We start from the raw sequence: 26,201 nt of genomic DNA on the forward strand, positions 1-26,201 counted from the left end.
AGATTCTAAATAATAATATCCACGGCACCAAACTGTAGCTCTTCTACACCCTTACTGCGGCTCCCATATACCAGACCCCTACTCCTTATTACTGAGGTGTAAGTAGGGAGTCTGACTTTGGTGCTATTGCAGAGAAAAGCTTTAAATCTGGTAATATACAAGTTTAAAACTTTTAAAAATATCATCATCTTTATGATGCCACAAACTTTTCAATGCCCAAACAGCATGTGAAATTAATAATGTAAATAATAACTTTTACCATTTTGCCATTGCAATTACCACCTCTTGCCCCTTTGCAGACTCATATGTTAAAAGTACTCTGAATAAGGATATATAGGAAAGATGTCACTCAAGGTGGTCACCTAGCCACCCGCAACTAAGAAAATGTCATTTTAAAAAATTGTAACAATCTTTAAAAGTTGAACGAATCTCAATCCAACAGTTTGTTACAGTAAAAATAATTTCAGCTTTCAAAGTTTGTAAATTATATTTATTTTACAACTAACTAATAATTCAATTAATTAAATATGACAAGTTTTAGCCTTGCTTTAACTATAAGAAATAAATGATTAAAAATTTCAATTACTTACGATTGATTGTAAATAGCTGACAGCTAGTAGTAAAGGTGTGTATCCATCCTGATTGTACATTTTGACCATTTGAGATAATGTTTTTTGTACACTGGTCTCTACATTATTTGCCTAAAAAAATGAAAAAAGTGTTCATTAACAAGGGTATAACATAATTTATGAATTAAATTTAGTAATATAAATGCATCTTACGTTTTTCATTATTAAATCCAATATTGGCTTGACTTCTCTTTGGCACGCGTGTTCTACGAGCGAATGAAGGAAATTGTTTTTTAAAGAAGGCCTGACGTCGATCATTAATTCACAACCAGCATTCACAAAAATTTCTATCAACAAAAGGCAACCCTAGAAATTTAAATATTTATTTTAAGAATTATGTTGAAAGATAATTCAATTATTTTTACTATTTGCAATTGAATTAAAATTAAATATTGTATATACTGTTTACTTTAAAATGCCACAATTTTTCTTAACTCATACTTTGTAACTTAATTTTTATTCTAGTGGCCAAATTCGTCCATAAAATTAAATGTATTGAGCTTAACACAGACCCCATGCAGAGGTTCTGAACCAAACTCAAGAGGCTTTACCCTTCTTATGAGGACAATGTTATACTCCAAAATGTGATTCAGAGATGCATACTTTTAGCTTCTAGGGATGGCTATGCAAAGCCATTTGCCCTACTGGTGGTATACAAACATTGTCATCCTACTTTCGCTTCAAAAAAAACAACTTGTTAGTCTTTTGCAGCACTTATTGAGTAATTCTGCTTATGTGGAAAGTTTGGAAGTTTAAACCTTAGACTGCCCATGTGTTCAGACAAATAAATCAAAACATAAGATTTTATAAGATGCACATATATAGTTCCATGCCCTTCTATTAATACACTCAAGGCAATATAATTTGAAGAAAATTTGTTAGCTGGAAAAGTGGCTACATCTAGAATATATAATTATATTTCTTTTCTAACATTTATAAAAGCATAAGAGAGACAAATTATTTTTAAATCACATTTACAGATGAAAATAATACACAATGTTTTTAATAAAAAAAATCATCAAATCAAGCAGTGGGTTATAAACATGTAAATATTTAAAATATAAGTAGCAATGGGTTTACAGACCTGAAACATAATTTCTGTGATTAATCTTAGTAGTTAAAATTGGTCAGTCAAATGTTGAAGTAAGACAAGTTACATTACAATGGTCATACTGTAAGTAAGTTTGTAAAAACCTGGCATTTTCTATTTCACCATTTCAACCAATTATGCAAAAAAATTCATAAGTGAACATGGCCACAAGCACAATAACCCATATATTATGTACTGTACATAAGCTTTAACTTATAATAGCTCCTAGACTAATCACTTGTTTGAAGAAAAATGAAAAATGTATCTTCATTTTACAATTCTCTTTCCAACAATTTCTAAATTGTCTTTCTGTGGAGTTATGAAGCATAGCTATTGTGTGAATCAAAAGTATCTACAAACTAAATTTCAGTTGCTGTATGAAATGACAATGTGCGCCCATTATTTTGAAAAAAAAAAACAATTATACGACATGAGTGAACATTAAGAACAGTTTAAATGATATATTGAATTTAAAAAGTTTTAATTGAAAACAATGATAATATAAATCAAGTACAGTAAGACCCTGCTCAACACTGCCTCGATATAACACGATCTGCTTGAAGCCTTAAAAAAAGCTCAAAATTTACACCAATTTAAATTATTGTGGCATTTCATTGAACCGTATATAATACAATTATCCCCAAACATGAACCAATCAACAAAAAATGGCAATTCTTCATAGTGCTGTACTTTCCTTAAATCTATGTTTTTAACTGGAAAATAGAAATTCTGAAAATGAAGAACCCAAAGAATTTCTCTACAGATTTCCTCAGTAAAAGTTTGATAATGATAACTGAAATCATTGATCTAACTGTAGTGAATGATCCAGATTTTGAAAGGAGTGCAAAAGCAAGATGAGGATTTTGGATACGATCTCTTGCTACTGACATTTGCTTAAGGAAAGAAAAAAAAGCAACAAATGAAACTACATGACTTCATCGCAAAAAACAAGAATTTCAGAAGAACAGAAAAATGAACTTTTTCTGTGTGCATATCTTTGTGTGTTATTTAACATATATTATTATGCAAATTAATATAAAAATAACATAAAATTAAAGTAAAATCTGTTTCATTTTTGGTTGTGTGTTTCCCTTTTCCTGTTTACTCTGTGTTAAAGTGATCTTGTTTAACACTGTTTTCATTTAGTGCTTTGTCGTCTAGGAACATATCCCCCCCCATGTTAAGTGGGGTCTCATTGTACTTAAAACTGTAAATGTATCATTATGTACCTTTTGAGCAGCCAAAGAAAATGGTGATTCGCCTTCCTTATTTATTGCTTTTGGATCACATCCTTGATTAATAAGTAAATTTGCAATTGCTTTAACAATTTTATCGTGTTCAATTTTTTCCTGCAAAAATAAAAGACAGAAATTAAAATTTATAAATATTTAAAATATATCACATTTCCCATCTTATAAAACATACTAATAAGCTTGCAAAAATCATTCGAGCGTTTGAGGAACCAAAATGTAACATTCCAATACAAAATACAAAAAATAATCGTCATCAAGATACACATTTTTGGAATCTTGATGACATCCATGTTTTCTATTTTATGCAGTAATCTACAACTTATGTACTTTATTCTGATCAGATTAAGGGCATTTGGATTTTTGTTGTACATTAGTAACTCTATAAGCCCACTCCGACTTAATTGGCAGATTTTACAGAACAGATTTTAAAGATTCAAGTCTTATAAGATGGAAAAATAGCAGTATATAAATTTCAAAACTATATTTCTACATATAATTTTACTTTAGTTAATAATTAAAGTAGAAATCATGCAGTATTTTTTATGCGACACAATTCGTTCGCAATTAATTGTTATTAAAAATTATCCAATTACAGAAATAATTTTGAAATCAAATATTTTGATTTTGGAGTAAACGTAATCATCATCTGAAATCAAGAAAAATCTTTTGAGATAGAATAAGTTATTCTAAGTTTGTAAAAGTTATCAAACAATCACAAATGGCTTAGACTAAGTATGAAAAATATTAATTTGAAGTTGTATGAGCCATTTAAAAATTACATTAGAAAACTAAAATTTGCAGATTCAATATTAAAAATAGGGCTATGACTAATTTTGATATTGAATCTAAGGTCTAAATGATGAAGTCCGCGAAGACCTTAACCATCTTTCTAGTAGAGAAGGAAAAAAATGTCGCTTTCTAGCTTCCAATTTAGTGTTTTTACACCTTGCAATTTCAGCCTTTTCTCCATAATGTTGTTCTTAAAACTGTTATTAAGCACTTATTAACAATTAGTTATAAAATCACATTTTTAAAATAAATCTATTATAGAGAGATTATTTTAAGCGCAAAATGTAATCTCAAACCTTATATATTAGATTCGATGCAGCTTTTACCAATCTCGACAAATCCACAGCCAATAGGTGTCGAGCATTTAATTCCAAATACAAAACCTACTTCCTATTTTAAATCATATAGTTTAAATCCAAAGAGTGCCACTTTGTTTCCTTCAAATTACTAGTAGATATTAAAGCTTTTGATCATCCATCTTATTTAGTTTATAAGCATCTTGTGATTTTTGTTTCCCTATCTCTCTAGAAACAATTTGACCTATAGAAAGACTTTTGGTTTGCTGCATATAGTTATATGACTTCTCATCTATTGCACAAAGACAAACATATAATAATGCAATCCGATTGTTGACGCTATACGTAAGAAGAAAGAATATTTACTTTACTAAATGAATAATAACTGTGATATTTATGAATATTTAGTGAATTTCAAAAATCAATAAATTTCCTGGTTTATCTGCTTTTCTGTCAATTTCTTACTAGAAAAATTGTCCTGCATCGACTGTGAAAAGGCAATGTTAGAGTTTTTAAAACTTTTTGTCGTTTTAAAGAAATTAACAAAATCAGTGTTCCACAACAGTTGACGTGCAAGTGTAAGGTTTATTTGAATGTTAAAACTATTATGGTGCTAACTAAAGATTTTTCACATTAATACATTATCCGAGACAGACAAATTTCTACATATTTGATTAAATATAAGGATATATAATTCAATGTCTGAAAGTCTTCTGAATATCTAACAATTTTACTTGTAATTTGAATAAATTTTGTCATCAATGTCCTCAAATAATTCATATACAGTATATACTTTTAAACTATGTTCATAGCAGTATTAAAACATATGTTTTTTTTTTCAATGATTAGCAACACACAAAAAAAGATTAACACAAATTTTTTTTCAAAAATAATAGATAATATTTTTTGAATTTTTTATAAATGAATATAATTTTATTGCCAAAAATCTAAAGGTCAATTATTAATAGGGCATAACAATCAAATTATAAAATTTAGCCTAATATTTTGATCTTATTGCCTATATTTTGTTGTTCTTTAAACAAAAACATTTTGTTGCATAGTAAAAGAAGATGCAAGAATACTGGTAATTAACATAGTTGCTACATAATACCAGTATAACACAGTAATAGGTACACCTAAACACCAATAAACAGCCAAAAATATGGAGAAAAAGTTTATTTTCTTCAAAATACATTCATTTTTTTGCTGGTTATTGATGTCTAGGAATATTTATTACTGTGTTTTACCAATATTGTGGTAGCAACTGTGTTAATTAGCAGTATTGTATACCGCAAATACTGCAAATTAAAACAACTGATTGGAAAAATTTACAGAAAAAGTTATGTAAAACCCAAAAAATATTTCCATCTTCAACTTCAATTAGAGTAAAAAAAAATATTAAAGTAACAATTTAAATTTGAAACAAAATCATTTGCTGTATTAAAAAATAATATTTAAATTATTAAAATGTTCAGATTCACTTTGCAGTTCAGATTTTAAGTTATTCATTCAATATACAAAACGGTTGCATTACAAATTACAAAGGCTATGTATAAGCCAAAACGTGTTTTTCTGTCTGTAAATAGAGTTCTTTGATTTGTCTTTGTGATCTGCTTGAATCGTTACATAATAGTGCCACGACTCATTTATTTTGAATTTTTAAATAATGATAAAATACGTTTTTTAAACTGAAATTTTAAATTACTGTAGAAACTAGATTTGATTAGTAACTAGAAAATAAATTATATATAAAACAGGTTATTAAGTATTAGGTTGAGTCATAAGTAATGCTGTTTTAATAAACTTTATTAACATTAAGAGATATTTATTTATTCTCAAAACTTCTTGTCTTATTCAATTGTTGTGCTTTTTAAATCTCAACTTCACAAATGATATCAACTGAATGATATGAACAAAACTATCCTGTATGATAAGTCCCGCGTTTGTCAAATTGTGAGATTCTAGAAGTACAAAAAAATATATTTTTCCATTATATATGACAGTTATCCCCATCAGTCTACAAGATTTTTTAATGATTTTCTTAAAAAACTCATTAAATTTTGATTCAAAAACATTTGTGTATGCTACTGGATAGCTTCTTTTAATGGAAATGCTTTTAATTCGAGTCCATTTTGAAGAAATTAAAAGAGCTGGTATTCTGTAGGTATAACATTGGATATAAGGGGTACCATAAGAAGACAAAAAAAAATTTTCCAATTAGCTTTCATTAGGTAGCATTATCTATGTCAGCTCAATATAATACAGTAGACCCCCGTATAACACGGTGAAAAAATTGCGATTGTGTTCGTATAACATGGTAAAACGTCATCACCGACTCGTGTCTCGACAGGATTAGTCGAATCTGGGCCAATAGCGGATATTGTACAAACCGCTGAGTTTAAACAAGCACTGGACCTACTAAAAAACATTTATTATTCAATGGCCATAAAAATTATATTTTTATTAATGATGTCTCCAAAGTTAAGTTATTTTTCTGCGAAAATTCGCTGATCAGGAAACATGTGCCCGCCATTCGATGGGCCGCTCTGCGACAAAAACAAGCTTGAGCAATGGCGTCGTCAAACGCCGCACACTCAGTAAGTAATCCTACAATTTTTTGTTTATAGCATAGTTTATATGGATTATTCCCAAAAAATTATATGTGATTTAGAAATGTTGAGTCAAATTAGTCTAGAATTGATTAATTTTAGGGAAGAAAACCTTTCAAACAGCCGTAGCCCCGAAACTGCACATGTGCCGAGCTGTGATTAGCTCATGTATTTAAGTGACTCGTACAACACGAATTCATATAACACAGAACATATCTACCGTGTTATAGGGGGATCTACTGTATAGGTTTGAGTGTTAATGTGTAATAAAATAACGCCCTCCCCAATTGTCAAATATTGATGATATTAGAGTTTTTAAAGTTTTTCCAATAGGGAAATCATTAATGGGGTAATTTATTCTTCATTTGGGTTCAATAATGCAAAATGCAGCATTCCCCTCAAAATGCACTAGGCACATCTTTAGAGGATAATTATCACATTTTGGTTCTGGAGCTGGAGCAGGAACCTTTCAATCTAACTGCTGTCTTTTATGAATGACATTAAGCATACAAAACTTATTTCTCATCTCTGGCTACTATTCTGGCCAGAAATAGGATTTGCTCTTGCCTATTAAAAAGTGAAATGCACATGGATAATTCAACTTGATGTGTCTGTTTAGTAAAATTATTTGGAATCCGCATCTCACAAGTTTGTCTTTCGTAATTAATGCAACTACTTAACTGTCATTGATCAAGAAACTCCGACTTTATCTGTGATTTGCACACTTTGAAATGCCATGGTTGACCAAAAACTAAGTCAAATGATTGTCCAGAAACAGACTCATCTTCAAGGCTTTAGTTCTCATTTAAGCCTTTGCTGCTTCATGTAACACATATGTTTATTGCCACAAGTGCAGTGTTATTTTTTTCAAATCTTATAACTACAACCTTTAAATATTCTTTTGAGAAGCTCATTTTGAATAATAACTTCAATTATTAAAACAGTTACATAATTAATGTATTAGCCCTCAAGTTGACCAGTATATTAAAGATTAAGATACCTATCTTTTGAAATTAAAAATGCTTCAATAGAGATATTAGCTGTCTTTCAATGTTTTATTGCCAAAAGATAATCAATTTCATATTACATAAGTAATTTGGCATCAAGCGCTTGTTGAATTTTCAGTAATGACATCACTTACGACTCGACCTGATATTAGCAAGAAACGAGAGTATTAATAGCACAGATACATTTTATTCAAGACGACATGCTTGAAACCAATACCAGCACAAGAAATTACTGTCAGTTGTGTAATTATAATGTGGCTAGTAACCAAAACTTTGTTGTTGTCATTAATCTAATTAAAAAAGAGTCACCAATCTAGTAATGAGTGTTAAGAAAAGACAAAAATTATAGACTTTTCAACAGTGTTTTCCATTTTAAAACAACGAACTTCAATTAACAGTTAATTTTTAAAAAAATTCTAAAATAACCGAAACCTTTTAGAATTTTCAAACAAAAATCAATCTAGCTTGATGACTCTTCCGCAAATTATGCTAATTAATTGAATAATTTTAAATAAAAAAATTATGCTTTCTGCAAAATTAATAATTTTACTTATATTGATTATAAAACAATGCAAACTAAAAATTAGTAGTAACAAAAGAAATGATTAATACCGCATTTATGAAAACATTAAGAAGTGAACAAATAGAGATACAGACAACAAATAAGATTAAAACACAAATTAAATTAAAGAAAAAAAGAATTTTGTCCAACAATAAAGCCATCACCTACTTCTTCCCTGAATAATTCCTTCCCTTTTTCTTCTGTACTGCTCTCACTTATCTCTTCAGAGCAATTTGCTTCTGTAAATGTAGATTTGCTGATGTTGTCCTCTTTCTTGGTAGATGATGATGAAAATGGAATATGACAAATGAACATGACAGTGCAAAATGGATAAATAAGGACGGCGTGCGTAATTTTATGGCATTTGTTTGATACTCCGCTCTTAGTAACATTCAAATGGCATTAAAATTTATATGCAAACACTTTTTAAAATACTTTGATATTATTGAAACTTTTTCATATTTTTTTTAAATGATCAATTTAAGAAAGTTTACACAGAAAATAAAAATCATATATAAGTTTAAATTCTGCAAATCATATATAAGTATTTAGTTTGATTTTGTGAAAAGTATAAAATTAACATTCAAAGTAATTATAATATATTTTGGTATGTTTTTAAACTTCAATAATTTGAATGGTCAAACCCTGCTTTACAGAAAGCCAACACATAATAAAATAATTATGTTAATTAATGGATTTCAAGTACTTTTGAATCCCTTAATAACGAATCAAAAAGCTCAAAACTACCAGGAACTCATTATATTTTAATGATATTAGTTTATTTGGTGTTGGCTCCCCAATACATTTAGCCTTTTACAGAGATCGTGTTTAGTTTGTCATAAACTGAAATATTCAAGTCATAGACATTGAAAAATATTGTGCACTAGAAATTCTCCCACCAAGCATGACAAAATACTTTTTATGACAAAGTAAAAATTGAAGAATTGAGAAGATTAGAGATTTCAAAAAATTCAAGGAGAGTTGCTAATATTTCTACAAATTAAGTAGTTTATACTCGAGCTTGATGTTGTGATGCTGTTTCTGCAGCCCTTGACAAAGCCATTCTTACTGGATGTTTCTCAAGTCAGACTTTACAGCCTTCAAAAGGTCTTGATTGTTCGTATTCTTGTAGATCTAGAATTTACCTGACCAATTTTACTCTTATGCTTTCTCCTAAGAAAGTTTTTTCCAACAACAAAATAATGAGTCTTTTTGTTGGTTTGTTTGTTTTGTTAAGTTATGGCAACGTGACACTTGGATGATCTATCTAGGGGAATGCCTTCCAGTAGGTCTTTGAAGGATAACTGGCCCTATTCAGGCATTACAGACATGAGAAATCTGGCAAACTCCATGTGGCCAGCCCATCCTGGTGAGGCGTGAACCCACAACCCAACTCCAAGTGTTCAGGGAGAGAAACGACTTGGCCACCAGTGGGCCCGTGAGTCTTTTTAATTCCACGTTGATAAAACAAAGATGAATTATACGTAAATTAGTTAGATAAGTGATAACACCTTCTAAATAACGGGTTTCTTAGACTGTTAGTTCCAATTGAATAATAGTACGTCATGTGGTCACTATAAAAAGTTTTTTTTTTAATTTGTTACAGAAGTGATACAATGCGACTATCATTTTTTAAAGTTTAAATTTAATGAAATAAGTTTAAAATATGTCATTTTCCAAAATATTTAAATATATATTTAAAGGAAAATCCCTTGTCAAGCATGAATGTCAATCACTGCAACATAAATGTGATCACCAATCCCAAATCGTTAAAAAGTTTATTCTGTAGCTAATATTTCCACAAAATAAGTAGCCTATACTCTCCCATCAGAACATAAAACAAATATAATCAAAATTTCATCTACATTGGACAAAATTTGCAGGAGTTATAAGAAATCCACACACAGATGACTGCTTTTATATTAGTAATATGAACAAACTGAAAAAAACTTTATAGACCAAAAAAAAATCTTCTGTCTTAATGATATATTCAGTTAAAAAATAATTCCATTGTATTATTATGATTATTATTATAATAATAAGCTTATATTTAAATTATTTGCATTTACTCTCATGTATGAGTAGGAAAATTTATTGCTCAGAGAAATTATCAAAAATGTACCTTCTGATAGTAGTAAATTATATACCAATTAGTATTCTACAGAGATAACCAAACTTCTCCATATGAATGTACTTTATACTTTTCAATGTTATAAAATATTTCTAAATTGAAAATTTTTAAAATATTTTACTTATTAATTAACTATCACTTTCTAGTTTATTGGGGACCATACAGATGTTTGCCACAACTTTCAAATACTTTGTTCTTTCATCCATTGAAAGAGTAGAAATGAAAAACAAAAAAATGTACACAGAAAACACTTATTTTAAAAATTAAATTTCTTTCAAACATCTTCACTTCAAGTAGACAATCCAACATCACACTCTTTACTGCCAAAGTTCACTGGAGCATATTTCATATAAAGTAAACAATAAAACTAAATAGTTCTTATGCTCTTAAATCAGTAACTTAGCTTTCTACTACATTTACTCAAATTTATTCTCTTTACACTTGAAAACATTCATTAAAACTTCATAATTCCAGTAAATCCTTGTTCTTTACTGTGAATGACAAACATCCATAAAACCTCCTATAGAGCAGGAAATAGATTTTTGATGGCCAAGAAAATTTTCTGCATTTTTTCAACTTTACATAGTTTTAATAATATGTAATATCTTATGTAAATAATGAATTAGAATATATAAAACATTTAAACTGAGATGAGCACTTGAAAATAACTAAATATTTTAATGTGTTGATATATTTTCTCTCTTTTTTTGTTTTACTATTTAAACCGAAATGAAATAATTACAAATGTGAATTTTACTAAATTAAACACTTTTCCTTTAAATTGGTATTAAATTGGTTATTTGAATTGGTATTGGTAATTTAGTATTTTTAAAAAAAAGTCTCAAAACTGTAATTGAGAATCTTCTGATTTTGAAAAAATATTGCAAGAATGAGTATATGGCCCTCTCTATTTGAGAATAGATTGGAAAAATGGGCATGACGACCACTTTGTGCTGACATTGACTTTTACTCCCAAATAGTGCTCTCTGGTACTATTCAGAAAAAAGGTTGGCCAGACCTACTGACAGGGATGAACTGTGATAAGTGAAATCGGAAGCCATTGAGATACGATCTTAGCTCCACCACTCAATAGTCAAAGTTAGACTATTTTAGGTCCAATTTTTCAGAGTAATCTATATTTTATATGAAAGAAAAATATTTAAACTTCAAACAAACTCTTATCAGCTATATATGCATATGTAAAATCTGATAAATTCCCATGGAAAAGTTTTAAGCATTTAGATTTTAGTTTTCTAGTAATTTTACACTGTAAAAATAAGTTAATATAAATAATATTGATATAATTGTATTTCTAATTTTGATATAAATCACTTTCGTTAAATTTTATGGACTATAATGTTTTATAAATTTTCTTAACACCAAAAGTACTGCTTACATCAATGAATGAGTTGTATAGTCTTAGGAATTTCATGCCCACAATACTGTATAAAATTATAATTTACAGAACATAACCAAACCCAAAAGCAATGTTTCTATGGAAATTTTCTCATTTCTTAATTGATTTGTAGACAATCTGATTCACTAGCAACAATCAATACAATCAATTAAATAATAAAAATTGTCAGTGATCAATTAATAGCTAATTGCTTTGATATAAGTTCCAATAGAAGATGTATTTATCTGTTATTCTTTGTTTCAATTTAAATAAATTTAATTCTTTTAAATTAAAATATTGAATATTTTTTTATAACTCCATTTCATGGATATTAAAAGCACCTTTCAGCCATAGCTGTCAATTTGGCTAGGCCCACAATAGTATAGACAGATGAGTAGAGAGGAACATTTCCTAAAGCACATTGCAGATCACTATACTAGATGAAAAATGCTATTTTCTAATGATACATCAATACTTTTAGATATTTTTTTCTAGAGAAACCTTTACAATATACTCCAAAGAATATTATACTTGTGAACTGAATGAAATGCAAATTCAATTCTTCAAAATTAATTTAACTGTATTACCTATAGAATATATTATATGAATAAAATAAATTATAATTTTTAAATTCTGTTTGCTAGTTATTTAATATAATAAAAAATTTTCAGAGAAATAATCATTATAATGTGATTTATGAACAAATGCCATAAAATTGTTACATGAATAAGCAAACTCTTTGGATAATAAAGATGACAACAACAATTTTTTCATAATAAAAACAAACACACGTAACACAACTTACTATTGAGTCTTCCTTTAAAGTTCTTATTTCTTCGGCTTCTCTCATTACAAAATGATGTAACTAAAAATACAGACTGTTATTTAATACTCTATAATATAAAACTACTTATTCTTTTATTCTATTTCTCATAATAATAATAAAACTTTTTAATAATTTAAAAAAATTAATTTGAAATTCCCTTTGGTTAATATATAGAAAAACAAAGAGCCTTTCAATAAATTATTAATTTTATTTGTAACATTTATGATGTTTTGTAACAATCATAAAATTTAAATACTAAAAAAGTATTAAAAATAGATTGCAGAGATATGTTTAATTTCAAAGTATAAAGGCACTAATGAACAAAATTTTAAAGTCAAGTCAACATACCTTTCAAGAATTATCTGCCTCAAAAAAAAATTTTTCTTAATTTTTTAGGTAATTATTAATGTAACAAACGTTTTACTTAAATTCTGCCTTTGTTCAATTTAAACACTTTATATCAATACTATGCTAAAAATCATTGATCATTGCTATGAAATTATTAATCATTGATTATCATTCCTTGTCCTCTCATTACCTCAACAACACTATTAATGTTGCAACTAAATGAAAAATATTTTGCATAAACTTTCTAGAAACACAAAAACTTTAATTGTAATACATATTTTTGGAACATTTAAAGTACTTTAAATCCAGGTTTCTAGAAAGTGTGAAGCAATTGATTTTCTGTTTGGTTTTCTTTCATATTTAACACTCTCACTACCAATTAATGCAATTTTGCATCATCCAGACACCAGAACTTTTGGTAAACTATACATGCATTATTTTTTTTATTCATCATTATTATGTTATTACTGTAGCAAGTGTAAGAAACATTATATAGATTATATTTTATTGCTTGGTTTTGAACTTTCCCAGCATATATTTAAATAATAATTTTCATTAATTTGTCCTTTGGCAGGTGCCAATGATGCTTTCACATCATCACATACAGTAATTCCATAAATAATGCTCAAAATTTTAAAACTTTTTATTCTTTATCTGTATATAACAGTGAGGTATTCTATTAAAAAATCAGCATATTCAGTTTTCTCAATGGAACAGAAACAGCATTAATTGCTTCAAACTCATCAGTGCTGCTGGAGGAACCAAGCTAAATAATGTTGCAACATAGCAAAGAAACCACCTCAACACACATTATATAATGCAGATAGAGATAGATATCTTATGTTTATTTTGCCTGTGCTTCTAGTTAATTCAAGACACTAATTGTTGAAAGGTTTATTCAGCATGCAGTCATTACAAATGAGAAGAGTGAAATAAATAAATTGTACAAAAGACCATTTTTTAAAATTACATAAGCAAAAAGATATATATTTTATCTTTAAATCAAAATAATTAGATTTCTTAAACTTTGAATGCGCTATTCCATTCCTGGGTTTGTAAATTTTTATATTAATAGTTATAAATTAGAGTAATTATATACAGGGTGGGCCAACAAAAACGAAACAGCAGAGTTAACAGATAACGCATTATCAGCCTTAATTTTATGATCAATTTTTTTTCCTTGCATGATTTCCAAGATGTCCCCCTCGAGAAAAAAATCGACCTGTCCAAGCGATTTGCTTACATACAAATCCAACTATCAAAAACTCTGCTGTTTCGTTTTCATTGGCTCACCCTGTATATTATATAATATAAATTTATTTAATTCATAATTTATATTAAAAAATAAGTAATGATTATATGGATTTAATATAACACACATTACATAAGCATACATATCACTTACCACATTGTTTCCAAAATAGTCGGTAACTGAACAATCCGACTTCTGTTTAATTACTAAAAACTTTACTCTCTCTAACATGGATGGGCATATTTTTGATTTAACAGTCTGCATTAAAAGTGTCAGTCCTAAAACAATAATTTTTACATATAAAACAATATATTTTTCATGTTATCTTGATTTTGAAATAATTTTAGTTATGATTAATTTCTACCTTTATCATTATCTACAGCTACATCAATATTTACTCCAGACTGTTCTAGTAAGCAATCAACCAATCCCATGTGACCTTTCAGATAAGCAACACTTAAAGGAGTCAGCTGGAGAAAGAAAAACAAATCATTACTACTTTAAATTTTATTAAATGTAACATGTATTAATTATCTTAAATATATAATTCACAAGCAAAATGCACAGCCATACAATTTAATTTATTTAATTGTATTTATTACATTCTAGAATAATACACAACTACTAATGCTACTTGTTGCAGTAATGTGGAATTGTTAATTTCATCCATAAAACTGTTGCAATTATTTATTCATAAAATATAAAAGATACAAAAAATAAATCTATATTCCAGTAAAGATCAAACAAATTTTATAACACTTATTCTATTATAGTACTTAGCTGCAGCAGCTGGATGGCCGAGCGGTCAAGGTTAGCAGCCTGCCGCCCTGGGGGACCTGGGATCGAATCCAGACAGGTCAAAAAATCCCCAGGAATTTTTTGGGGGTGGTGCATCCGGATATGTTGGTCCCCGTCCCTCATCACCCGGCCACCCCATTATGGGCTTGGCCGAACCCATAATGGGCTTGCTATAAGAGGCCCTCTTAGTGCCCACAGGGCGAAAAGAGTTAAAAAAAAAAGTACTTAGCTGCAAGGGAAAAATATAATAGCTTACTTTTAGACTGAATAATAACAAAATTCAATTTTTCGAGTTATAAAAACCACCATTTAAAATATTAAAACAAATCATAAATTACCGTAAATATTTTTAAAATATATTTTTTCACATAATATATTTCAGTTTTAACTTATACATATCTCTTCAAAACAAAGAACGCTTACCTTCCAATCATTATATGAATTCGGACTGGCACCGGCTTCCAAGAGAAGGTCCAAACAAAAATACCAACCATAAGCGGCAGCATAATGGAGTAAAGTATTTCCTGAACTGTCTCTGAAATTGGGATCTGCACCGAGCCGTAATAAATATGATGCAATGTGCGCATGTCCATTTATAATAGCATGAGTGAGAGCTGTTCGCTGCTTTTTATCTGATAATTAAAAAATATATATGCATTAACTCTAATTATTATTAAGTATTACTACTTTGTATCAAAATATAATCTTACAAGACAAAATTTCAGTAAAAGAAAAAAGCTGCAAAAGAGTTTATGATTTCACATTAACAGTTCAGTTTTGCTTCACACTAAATCCATGATAAATATATAATTAGCATATTACCTCATTATAAATGTTTTCATAATGAGATAATATGCTACAAATTAATAAAGAAAAATTATTAATTATTCAAACTATAAACAAGTACCTTTCATTTCAATTAGTGAGCCTTTCTCAACAAGATTTTTTACAATATCTAAATGACCCCACTGGGATGCGATCATCAAAGGAGTCAGTTTGTCATGCGCGGCACTAGTTGTTTTTTCTGTATCCGCTCCATATCTTAACAAAACATTCACGACATTCTAAAGAAAATAAATTATGAACATAATTATCACACAGAAAAATTTTTTTTTTACAAGTTACTCACAACGTGGCCTTTTTTTGCTGCCAAATGAAGAGGACAAAATGTTTTCTTATTTGGCCGATCGATGCCGCCAAAGCCAAATTTTTCATTAGCAAATAATAGTGAATTTTCTTGATCCTTTTTGTTGTAAGCTAAATATAATATCATAGAAAGAAATTTATTATTTAATATTAATTTAAACTGAATATAAAAGTTTATCAATGATTCTTAAAATAAAGTTTATTCCATAAGTAACAATCAGTACAGTAAAAATTACATTGTAATTCTTACTGCCTCATGTTCTGTCAGTTAGTTATAAATGAAAATTTCAAATTCAAACTATGTTAGATGACCACCTTTTGGAAATTGTTAATTCTGTAATTAATGTGTCACTAAATAATAAAACCTCAAATCAAGTCAAATAGTCAGCCTAAAAATAGCATGTGTAAAATTTTACATGTTGGACATTAAAGTTGAGTTTCTTAATTTGTGACAGAAAAAAAAATATAGTACTATTATTATTAAATTATTCTTTTCTGGCATGATTTAACTTTTATTAAAAATATAGCTTTTGGTTAATAAATTTAACCAGAAAGAAAGATGACAATGTTTAGCACTACAATACACTTTTTTTTAATTATTAGATATTTATAAAATTAATTGTAAAAAATTAAATTTGTTTAAGAACAATAAATTTTCTGTCAGTCAGATTTTATGAAAGTACAAGATATTAAAACACTAGAATTACAAGAAGTTCTGAGAAATATTTAAGTATATTTTCTAACCTGTCATAGAGAAGAAAAACAGATTATTAAAAACACTAAAAAATGTATTAATTGTTATTTCTGCAATAAAACTGTAAGGGGCCGTCCATAAATTACGTAAGGTATTTTGGGGTGGGTGGGGGTCAAGGATTTCTTACGATTTCTTACTCAGGGGTAAGGGGGTAATAGATCTCGTCTTAAGTAATATTCTTGTTTTTATTTTTTGATCTCATTGAGTGGTGAAGTTTTGAATTTGGCTTTAATTTGGCGGTTTCTATTAAAAACGCTCGTTGTACTGACGCCATCAGATGTGACATGATAGAATAATAACGCTAGCAAACTCACTCTCTACACATTTTTTATCACGGGAGAAAGGCCGTGTAGGGGTTTCTCACTGTTTTCTTTTTTTTTATTTGAATAAGTGCACCACTCCTATGGGTATATAACACTAAGAATACATAAACCAAAATACACGATAAAAAGTAAACATAAAATTAGTATTTGATTTTTAGTAAAAACTAAAATATAAAACTAGAAATTAGAAATTATAAATAATCTTATCTTCCATATTTTTTGAACATAATTGTAAAAGGTATCAAACAGTGGCTTCTGAACAAGCTTATCGAGTGGATATGGCCACCTGAAACAAAGTGTAAAGATTTCTAATTTCAGAATAAGTTTATCTTGATCGTAAATTGGACAATGATAAATCATATGGTCGACGGTGTCTAGGTTTTCTGTACAGCAAAAGCAAGAGGCAGTTTCTGCCCGGTAAGTAGTTGAGCAGTAGCAAACGTTAAATCTCTAAGTGGTGATGAGAACCTGCAATCAACACTAGGAAAATGAAGTCTTGTTATTCTACCAGTTTTACTGCTCAACTATTGTTGATTCCACTTTTGCATAGCGTTGTAATAAACATAACTTTTAAGGCTGCTGCGTGAGAGAGGGTTGTGAGTGTAGTCCAAGACAGTGTCCTTTGCAGCTGACTTAGCCTCAAAGTTGGCTTTTTCATTTCCTAGGCAGTGCTGTAACTAGGGCGGTGCCCAGGCACAGGGCACAGACCCTTGGAGCATAGAAATGACCTGGACCAAGTTTTATATCATAGTTTTGGGGCGTAGTTACAGAAGCTTGCACTGGGCACATAAAAGACTAGTTACGACGCTGTTCCTAGGATGCCAGTATGACAACAAACATAAAATTTATCTTATTTACAAGATTTTTAATATGTTGCTAGATATATGTGATTTTATTGCTACTGAAATTGGTATTTATTAGAAATTTTTGGACGGACTAAGAATCAATGTAAATGTTGATAGACAGAGTTTTGTTTGGAAGTGAAGTGGCCCACTGAACAGCTTGGTAGACAGCATCTTCAGCTTGATGGAGGTATGTGGGGGGTATCTGTATCTTCTAACATATTTTGGGCAAAATATGTCAGTTTGGAAGAAGATACAGATACTTGAGCAGACATGAAGGGGACTTTTGGACCCATCTGTGTAGATATTAATGTCTGCATGGTTATCCATGGAGGAATGTACCCTGGGGATAACCTTGTTTACAGGGTGATGATCAGAGATAGGGTAATTGCAGTATGGTAGCATTTGAACAACCATAGATAGAAGAAGAGACTGTTGTTGAGCTTTGATGTTTGTAGTTCTGATGTAGTAGTTCAGAACCTTTTCTACAATACATAGTGGCAAAGGAAAGAGCTCTGCTAGAATCAAAGAGGCATTAGTAGAAACAATTCTGCAGCACTTTGAAATTCTGATGGCAAACTGTCTTTGAAGAGAGAGTAATTTACTTGCTACTGAATTTTTACTAGTTACATGATCCCAGCTAGAGGCCACGTAAAGTAGCAATGGTTGTATTGCCCCATTATATACAGTTTTATAAGCTTTATGATTTAGTTCCCCGGTGCACCTAGCACATTTTATCAGCATGTAGTTTATTTTCATTGGCCTTAGCCAAGATGTAACCAATACGACAAAAGAATATGGTTTCTATTTTCTCTTGTTTTATTTTGTATGAAGTTTCTGTTTACACGTGCACTAGCTGGTCGATCTGTCAAAGTTTTTTGCATCCTTTTATGAAAATTAAAATTAATATAAAAATGAATTTTATGATGTTGATTAATGATGATGATAATAAAAAGATTGTTAATAATTAAAAAATAAAGTTCTTAAAATAAATTGTTCATTCGAATTCATTAAATTTTTATATTTTTAAATTTGTTAACACAGTCTTTTATAAATAATAGTACATATCAATTAACTAATTAATAATTATATATTTTGGACCTATGGTTTTTAGGGTTTCATAAAAAATTTTTTTGTTAAAATCTTTCTATAAAATTACGCCTAAATATTACGTAAGATAGGGACGGGGGATCAAAGAAAATATTACGGTTTCTTACACAGGGGTGAGTGGGGGTCTAGAATGGCTGAAATCGCCCTTACGTAATTTATGGACGGCCCCTAAAATAAATTTATTCTCAATTAATAATTACTTGTTTTAGCATAATATGGCTTACAAGTAAAATGTTAATAATTCAAAGTTTAAGCTCAACAAAACTGTTTAGCAAGTAACAGAAAAACAATTGCTGAGAATTAAAAGGAATTTTTATGTATTTGGCACCACAGTTTTATAATCAGTATATTGACTTACTAGACTGACATAACTGTCATTAATGCTGATATTTATTATGTCCAAGTAGGAATTCTCTTAGAAATAAGAATAAACTGATAAATATACAAAATTCATGTTTTTGACATTTTCATATTCCTTATATTTTAAAATTGTAAAGATTCTTAAATCAGTAAAAGTTGAATAAGAAATTTAAAAAAACTGAACACTGTAATTGCTTATGATTTTCTGTTTGCATACATATATAATTAACTTTAAAAATAAGAAAAAATAATAATGCTATTTTATTTAAACTCCTTATGTAATACTTAATATATATTATTACCTGTACTGACTCACCTGTAGAAGAATGGACTAAAAGCAATTCAACATTCTGTGGGCGACCTACCATACAGGCTATATGTAGAGGTGTATTACCATCATTGTCTGTAATATCTTCCGGTTGTACCCCTCTTAATTTAATAAAATGTCAAAAATTTATTATTAATTAATAATAATAATAATAAACATTACAATGTAGTTTACCTTGATAACAAAAGTTCAAGAGTTGCAGTAGTTTTACAAGCAGCAGCATAATGAATCGTCTGCCAACCACTTTTATCGGGAAGATTATAAAAAGGGTATAAAGACAACAATGTAGCTAAATATTTAGGATTAGGATTAATAGCAGCACAATGTAAAGGTGTAATCTGTAATGACAGAAGCAATAAGAATTAACAAAAGTATTTATAATAAATAATTAAATCAAATAAATTTAAGCATCATAGAAAATTGTTGAAATATTAAATTTCGTAAGTCATTTAAAACTGAATTAAATAAGGTATACCTTCAATTTAACAAACTTTGAATTTAAAAGATAAAAAATTTCTATCCTAAAAGAAAAATTTAGAACCTTGTTTTGTTATTTGCAGATAGCGCATGCTAAAAGATGAGTCAATGAGTATAAATTATTCAATGTAAATCATAATATTTTACTATACACTTGACAATAGTGGATGCCTTCCCTAATTAGTCCATTAAATCAAAGGCCTACTGTATATTACAAATGTTATATATTATTCTAGAATATTGATTCTAGTATCATACATAACACAAATATATATGATACTAAATCATTTTACCTTAGGTTAAAATTTAATAATAGTGATCTATATTTTATCACATTCTTTCTAATGAACTTTATACAAGGATTTTATATGACTGCTTACCCTTGGATTGTTAAGTGCTTTTTTTATAACAGACTTTGGTCTTATTTTGGGTAACTCTTGCTTATCATTTAACAAAACCTAAAAATAATAAATTTTCATAAGAAATGAAATAATATAATGACAGCATAAATAATATTCCTATAATATAATTTATTTTCAAAACTATTTCTGTCTATTTCTTTATGATAAAAATGATTAAGTTTTTTGAATTATCCAAAATTTTAATTTTATGCCAAAAATATTTAGTTAATAACAATATTTCAACTTATTCCCATTAATGTAATTAAGTACAGCCTTAGAATGAAATGAAACTCAGAAGTCAAAATCATTCATAATTCAAATTCAATAACACCAAGAAAAATTCACATGAATTTATTTTATTTTGGCTAAATTTTTGATAACCAAACAATTATCTTAAGTGCTTTTATTATTCAGTATACTATTTCCACAATAGCATTAATTAAATACAAAACAGTAATTTTTAAATTGCAAATCAATTTTAGAAACATTGAAGAAATTAAATTGATTTCTCAAATATCTATTTTATAACAAATTTGTTTAAACATTAATCCAGAGTTTCAAATTTTAACAGGGTTAAAAATAAATAATAAATATTTATTTACAACTGTAAAAAAGTTCAGTGTATGTAGCTGACCTTATTTTATTATATTTTAAAATACCAAAATCACATTAACTGAAAATTTAACTGAATTCACATTATTTAATGACTCCTGCAATTATTGTTATAAGTTCAAAAATAATTTGTAATATTGTCATAATATAATAATTGTATATATAACGTAAAGAAAATAAATTATACAACCTGTTGGTGAATTTCAGAATAGCCATAACCACCAAAATCTACTGCTTCTTTTACTAGTTGTCCAGCTAGCTTATGATGGCCATTTTTCACTGCTTCCGGAATTAATCTTAATACTGTATCTTTCTGAATAAATAAATAGCCATTTAAATAAAATAATATTATGTTAATTACATAAAATAATATATGTTTACTAACTAGAATGCTTTTATTCTTTAATACAAATCTTAGAAATACGCATATTTTTATTCTAATTGATAACTATTTTCAAAAACCAATTACTGTAATACGGAAAGCCAGATATTGACAAAAAATCTAAAGCAATTCAGAAAATAAAATATGTCAAAAAATAATGTTTTTCAAACTTAGGTTCAATCTCAGCTTAAGAATGGAATAATAGAATATTAAAACATGGCATTTAAATTTAAAATACAGTGGTGCCTCGTATAACGTACGCCTCGAATAATGGACACTGCGAACAACAAACTTTCTGTTTGGCCGTTACGTGACTCGAGCAACGGACTTTCTGGCATAATTGGTGACTGCTCCATGGGTGTGTTTTTTAATAGCGGTCGCTCTGCGTCTCCGCTACTACAGGAGTGTGCTGCTGTTTGTAGGCATTTAGGAACGACGGTGAAAGAAAGAAAGATGGCGGCGCCCGCACTATCGATAGTATCGTGATGGAGGAATCTATAATTCTAAAATATGAGCTTTAAAAGGCAAAAGAAGAACCCCAATTGTAAAATTTAACCATAAAATGGATTATTTGTTGAAAGAGCATTCAAAATAGCCTCGAAAAAAAATTCGTAAAGACAGTTACATCACCGCGTGCGCTAACTCGCGCTTTCACAATTTCTAAATTCTCATTCATAAAACCACATAATGGGCCCGGAAACAAAACTATTTGAGCCATGGAGGACACCATGTTGCTTTCCACCGTAAACTACTGCTACAAGTGGCCGTTTTTGCCGTTCGGTGGCGTGCACTCCCACCGGAATTTAGGAACGCGTTCCGCAGGAATTTTTAAACAGATGTCGCTCGCGCAGAGTTACACGGAGGAATAAAAGAACACACCCCATGTTCATTTTTTTATGCTGCGGAACGAATTAGATGTTTTAACATGTATTTCTACGGGAAAACGTGTTTTGTATAACAGACGTTTCACTTAACAGACGTGCACCTGGAACGGATTAAGTACGTTATATGAGGCACCACTGTAGTATATTTTGTATGAAAAATTTATAACAAAATATGTGAATTTAAATTCATATATTCTCTTTGTATTCAAAAGTTTAATAAATCCCAGTAGACTGAAAGTCTTTGTTTTATGTATAACAATTGTTTGTTTTAGTCTTTCAAATTAACATTTGTAATCATCTTTAATAAGAAATTATTATTATATATTTGTCAACATGGACATTAATCATTAACAAGACAATTATACTGGTGTTAAGCATTTACACAAGAATGAGGAAATGTTTTCAGAGAAAACAGACTCTTTATTAAGCTACCTCTACCAGGTAGCTTAATAATGATTAATGTCCATGTTGACAAATATATAATAAATTGAATAAGGATAGTAAGGCAATAATAATTAAGAAATTATTATTATTATTATTATTATTAAAACATAAAAATTTAATAAATCTCCTATAAACAAATAATTACTAAATTTTTGTGACATGATAATTAAAAGTAACCAAACAAAATTATCTTTACAAAACTCAAACTTTGAACAGGAAAAACCAAGTCCAAAACAGAAACACCAAAATCAAAACTTTCATGAAAATTTGATTTAAAAAAAATTAACCATTTCTTTAATACAAATGGAGAAGTCTCTTTCTAGACACAAGTTGACAAGTTAAAAGTTACACTCCTACCTTTTCCTAATTTAATTATAAATCTCATGAAGATCACCACAGGTATTACAACTATTTAAATTGTCAATGAACTTATTGGCACATAGTATGAAATATCAGCACAAAAACTCTATATAAATTTACAAAATTTAAGAAAAATTCTTTAAAATAACAATACATAAAAGTTCTTTTAACTTTGTCCATTTGCACACATGTGGGAAAATTAACAGTTCCATGGCAAAGTCTACCTTTCATTCAATGCTACTTGTGCAGGTATTGATAGTTACTTAACTTTATTTGTACAGTCTGGAAAGTGCTAGGGCTGAAACATATTAAAACTTAAAGCAAATACAGTTACAAAGTTCTACAGCTAACTAGTTAATTTTCTTTGGCTGGATGAATCTTTATGAAATCAAAAATTTGAATTTTTAAAATTTGTGTATGAAATCTAATTAAAGTACATTTGTAATTAAAAAAAACATTCTGCATTTCTTTATAATTTTTTAACATTACAATTTTATTTAAAAAAATAACCATATTTTTAATTGTTTAAAAAAGGACAAAAGTAATCATTCCATAATTTTTGAAATTTTCATGGATAAGTAACTATTTAAACATTTTTTAAGACATGATTTCCATGTATATTGTTGATATAGCTTGTATATCAGTTATTTGTTAGTATTTGAACTACTATTTAATTACTAAAAATGAGAAATGTAATATAACTAGAAACTTTTTTGAACAAATTTCAAATTAAATAAGCTTAAGCATATTAATACATACCATATCTTTTTCGAAAAAGCGAATCGTTTCTATTGAAACACCTCTACGAAGAGCAAGTTTAATTAAAGATTCGTCCAGATACGGGTTCTGAGAATCACACACATAAGTGTCCTAAAAAGACATTAACTTTATTAAATTTCTGATTTAAATAAAAATCAAAACAAAATATGAACCTATTTTAATTTATAAAAGAAATTATAACTCAAATAAATAAATCTTAATTAAAAAAAACTGGTTCAGTATGAGATAAATTTATATATTGATTATTATCTACAGTTAATAATTAGATGAACAAATGTGTGTATAAATGAAAAAATATGTTAATGAGTTGCTGTAACAGTATTTTTGTTAACAATGCAAATAAAATTATCACACTAATATTAGAAGACAATATTTCAAATTGCTTAGTTACATTTTTCCCCATGTATCTGTACATCAATTCTTCTCATTATTAAACAAACAGGATGCTCAAGAATGTGAAAATGTTTGTACAACTCTTCATACAAATATTATATATATCCAAGAATTTGATGTACTACAGATACATGGAAAAATGTAACTAAACAAAATTTGAAATATTGTCTTCTAATATTAGTGTGATAATTTTATATTATTTATTTATTTTATACTAAATAAATCAATAAATATATATATATTTCTTGCTAACATTAACTGTTTACTGTTTTAGCTTTTATTTTTGTATTTCTTTTCTCTAAGATTTATATATTAAATAAAAATAATAAATAGCTAATGTTAAACTGTTAAATTTAATACAATATATAAATATTATAATGAAAAATAACAAAAATTACAAGCATTTTTAAAAAATCAATTTATGAAGTTCTAGTATAAACAGAACAACTTAAAATCATAGTAATAGTTCTAGATATTCTTCTAAAATTGTAATTTGTAAACACTTTTAAACAAATTTTCTGTTCCATTTTCCTGCAGAGAATAGGTCTATCTACTGAAAGTGCCGTAATTTTTGTTGTTTTCCCATTATTATATTTATTCATGAACATTGTTAAATTTAACACACAAAGATAGTTATTACTCATTATTGCATACTGTTTTGTACATTATATATTAGTATACTAATTACTGTATTTTGTAACACAATGAAATTTTTTTAAATGTATAATTTTAAATAAAAATTCTCTTATTATCAATGCAATTATAATCAAATTAATCCACCATAAAATTTTTATTAATGTTGTATTATGTTTTATTTCAGATGATCCTTTATCAGAAAGAATTATTAGTAATTAAATCAAAGTTCATTCTACTAAAAATATAAAATTTGCATTTCAGTTTTAATAATAAGACAGTTTTAAAACTCATTATTTTTAAAAAGTTACACCTTTATTACATCTAATATAGCAATTCCAAATACTAACTTTTAAAAATGCATTGTTCCCTTCTTGTCCTCCACGACTTATGGAAATGGATCTAATCGAAAAACCCAGCATTGCTTGATTATACCTAAAAAATTGTTTAAAATAATCAAATAAAAATTTAAAAGAAATGTAATTTACATAAATCTCATATATATTACTAAGATAATTAGTAAAGTACTCAATAAATATCCAATTAAAAATTATTGAGAACCAATAATCAGTTTTCAATGATATGTAATACATTTGGTCAATTGGACATTTGTAAATGATCAAACATTTGATTTCCATCTCATCAAATAGTCTAATTGATATATAAGCTATAAGCACAGAAGCTACAATACAAAGGTACAACAATAATAATAAAAAAATCCACAAAAATCTTAAAAATAAATGCTCTTTATTACTGTAAAAATCAAAATAATAAAGATAATAAAAATGCTTTTATTTCCAACATTTTTGTGGTATGTTTAATTATTATTATCCATTCATACTGCCAATATTGTGCTAATAGCTTATATATATATCTGATATATATGTTATATATATATCAGTGGATATAACTGGGACTATGAGAAAACAGTTTTGGGATTTTCAAAGTCTGGTTATTTAAACTATAAAATCAATTTCATCTGTTTA

The 26,201-nt window shown here is 28.1% G+C and overlaps 1 protein-coding gene across 3 annotated transcripts in view; it reads right to left on the bottom strand.

The window, feature by feature from the left end:
- Positions 1-26,201, bottom strand: part of LOC136988684 (poly [ADP-ribose] polymerase tankyrase-like) — an 88,167-nt gene that overhangs the window by 20,416 nt on the left and 41,550 nt on the right. For 2 of the 3 annotated variants that reach the window (XM_067286609.1, XM_067286608.1), the window contains exons 9-24: positions 25,566-25,650; positions 24,169-24,279; positions 21,530-21,652; positions 20,707-20,784; positions 20,024-20,187; positions 19,838-19,950; positions 16,116-16,243; positions 15,894-16,050; positions 15,410-15,618; positions 14,553-14,658; positions 14,342-14,466; positions 12,568-12,627; positions 8,404-8,508; positions 2,949-3,068; positions 783-935; positions 591-701 (exon numbers count right to left, since the gene is read on the bottom strand). In XM_067286609.1, coding sequence (XP_067142710.1) covers positions 591-701; positions 783-935; positions 2,949-3,068; positions 8,404-8,508; positions 12,568-12,627; positions 14,342-14,466; positions 14,553-14,658; positions 15,410-15,618; positions 15,894-16,050; positions 16,116-16,243; positions 19,838-19,950; positions 20,024-20,187; positions 20,707-20,784; positions 21,530-21,652; positions 24,169-24,279; positions 25,566-25,650 — 1,948 coding nt within the window. The remainder of the gene's footprint in view (positions 1-590; positions 702-782; positions 936-2,948; positions 3,069-8,403; positions 8,509-12,567; positions 12,628-14,341; positions 14,467-14,552; positions 14,659-15,409; positions 15,619-15,893; positions 16,051-16,115; positions 16,244-19,837; positions 19,951-20,023; positions 20,188-20,706; positions 20,785-21,529; positions 21,653-24,168; positions 24,280-25,565; positions 25,651-26,201) is intronic. The other variant, XM_067286610.1, reaches the window with a different exon arrangement.

The sequence above is a fragment of the Centruroides vittatus genome, unplaced genomic scaffold (genome assembly GCF_030686945.1).
Source record: "Centruroides vittatus isolate TY-2023 unplaced genomic scaffold, ASM3068694v2 scaffold_384, whole genome shotgun sequence".
NCBI classification, from domain to species: Eukaryota; Metazoa; Arthropoda; class Arachnida; order Scorpiones; family Buthidae; genus Centruroides; species Centruroides vittatus.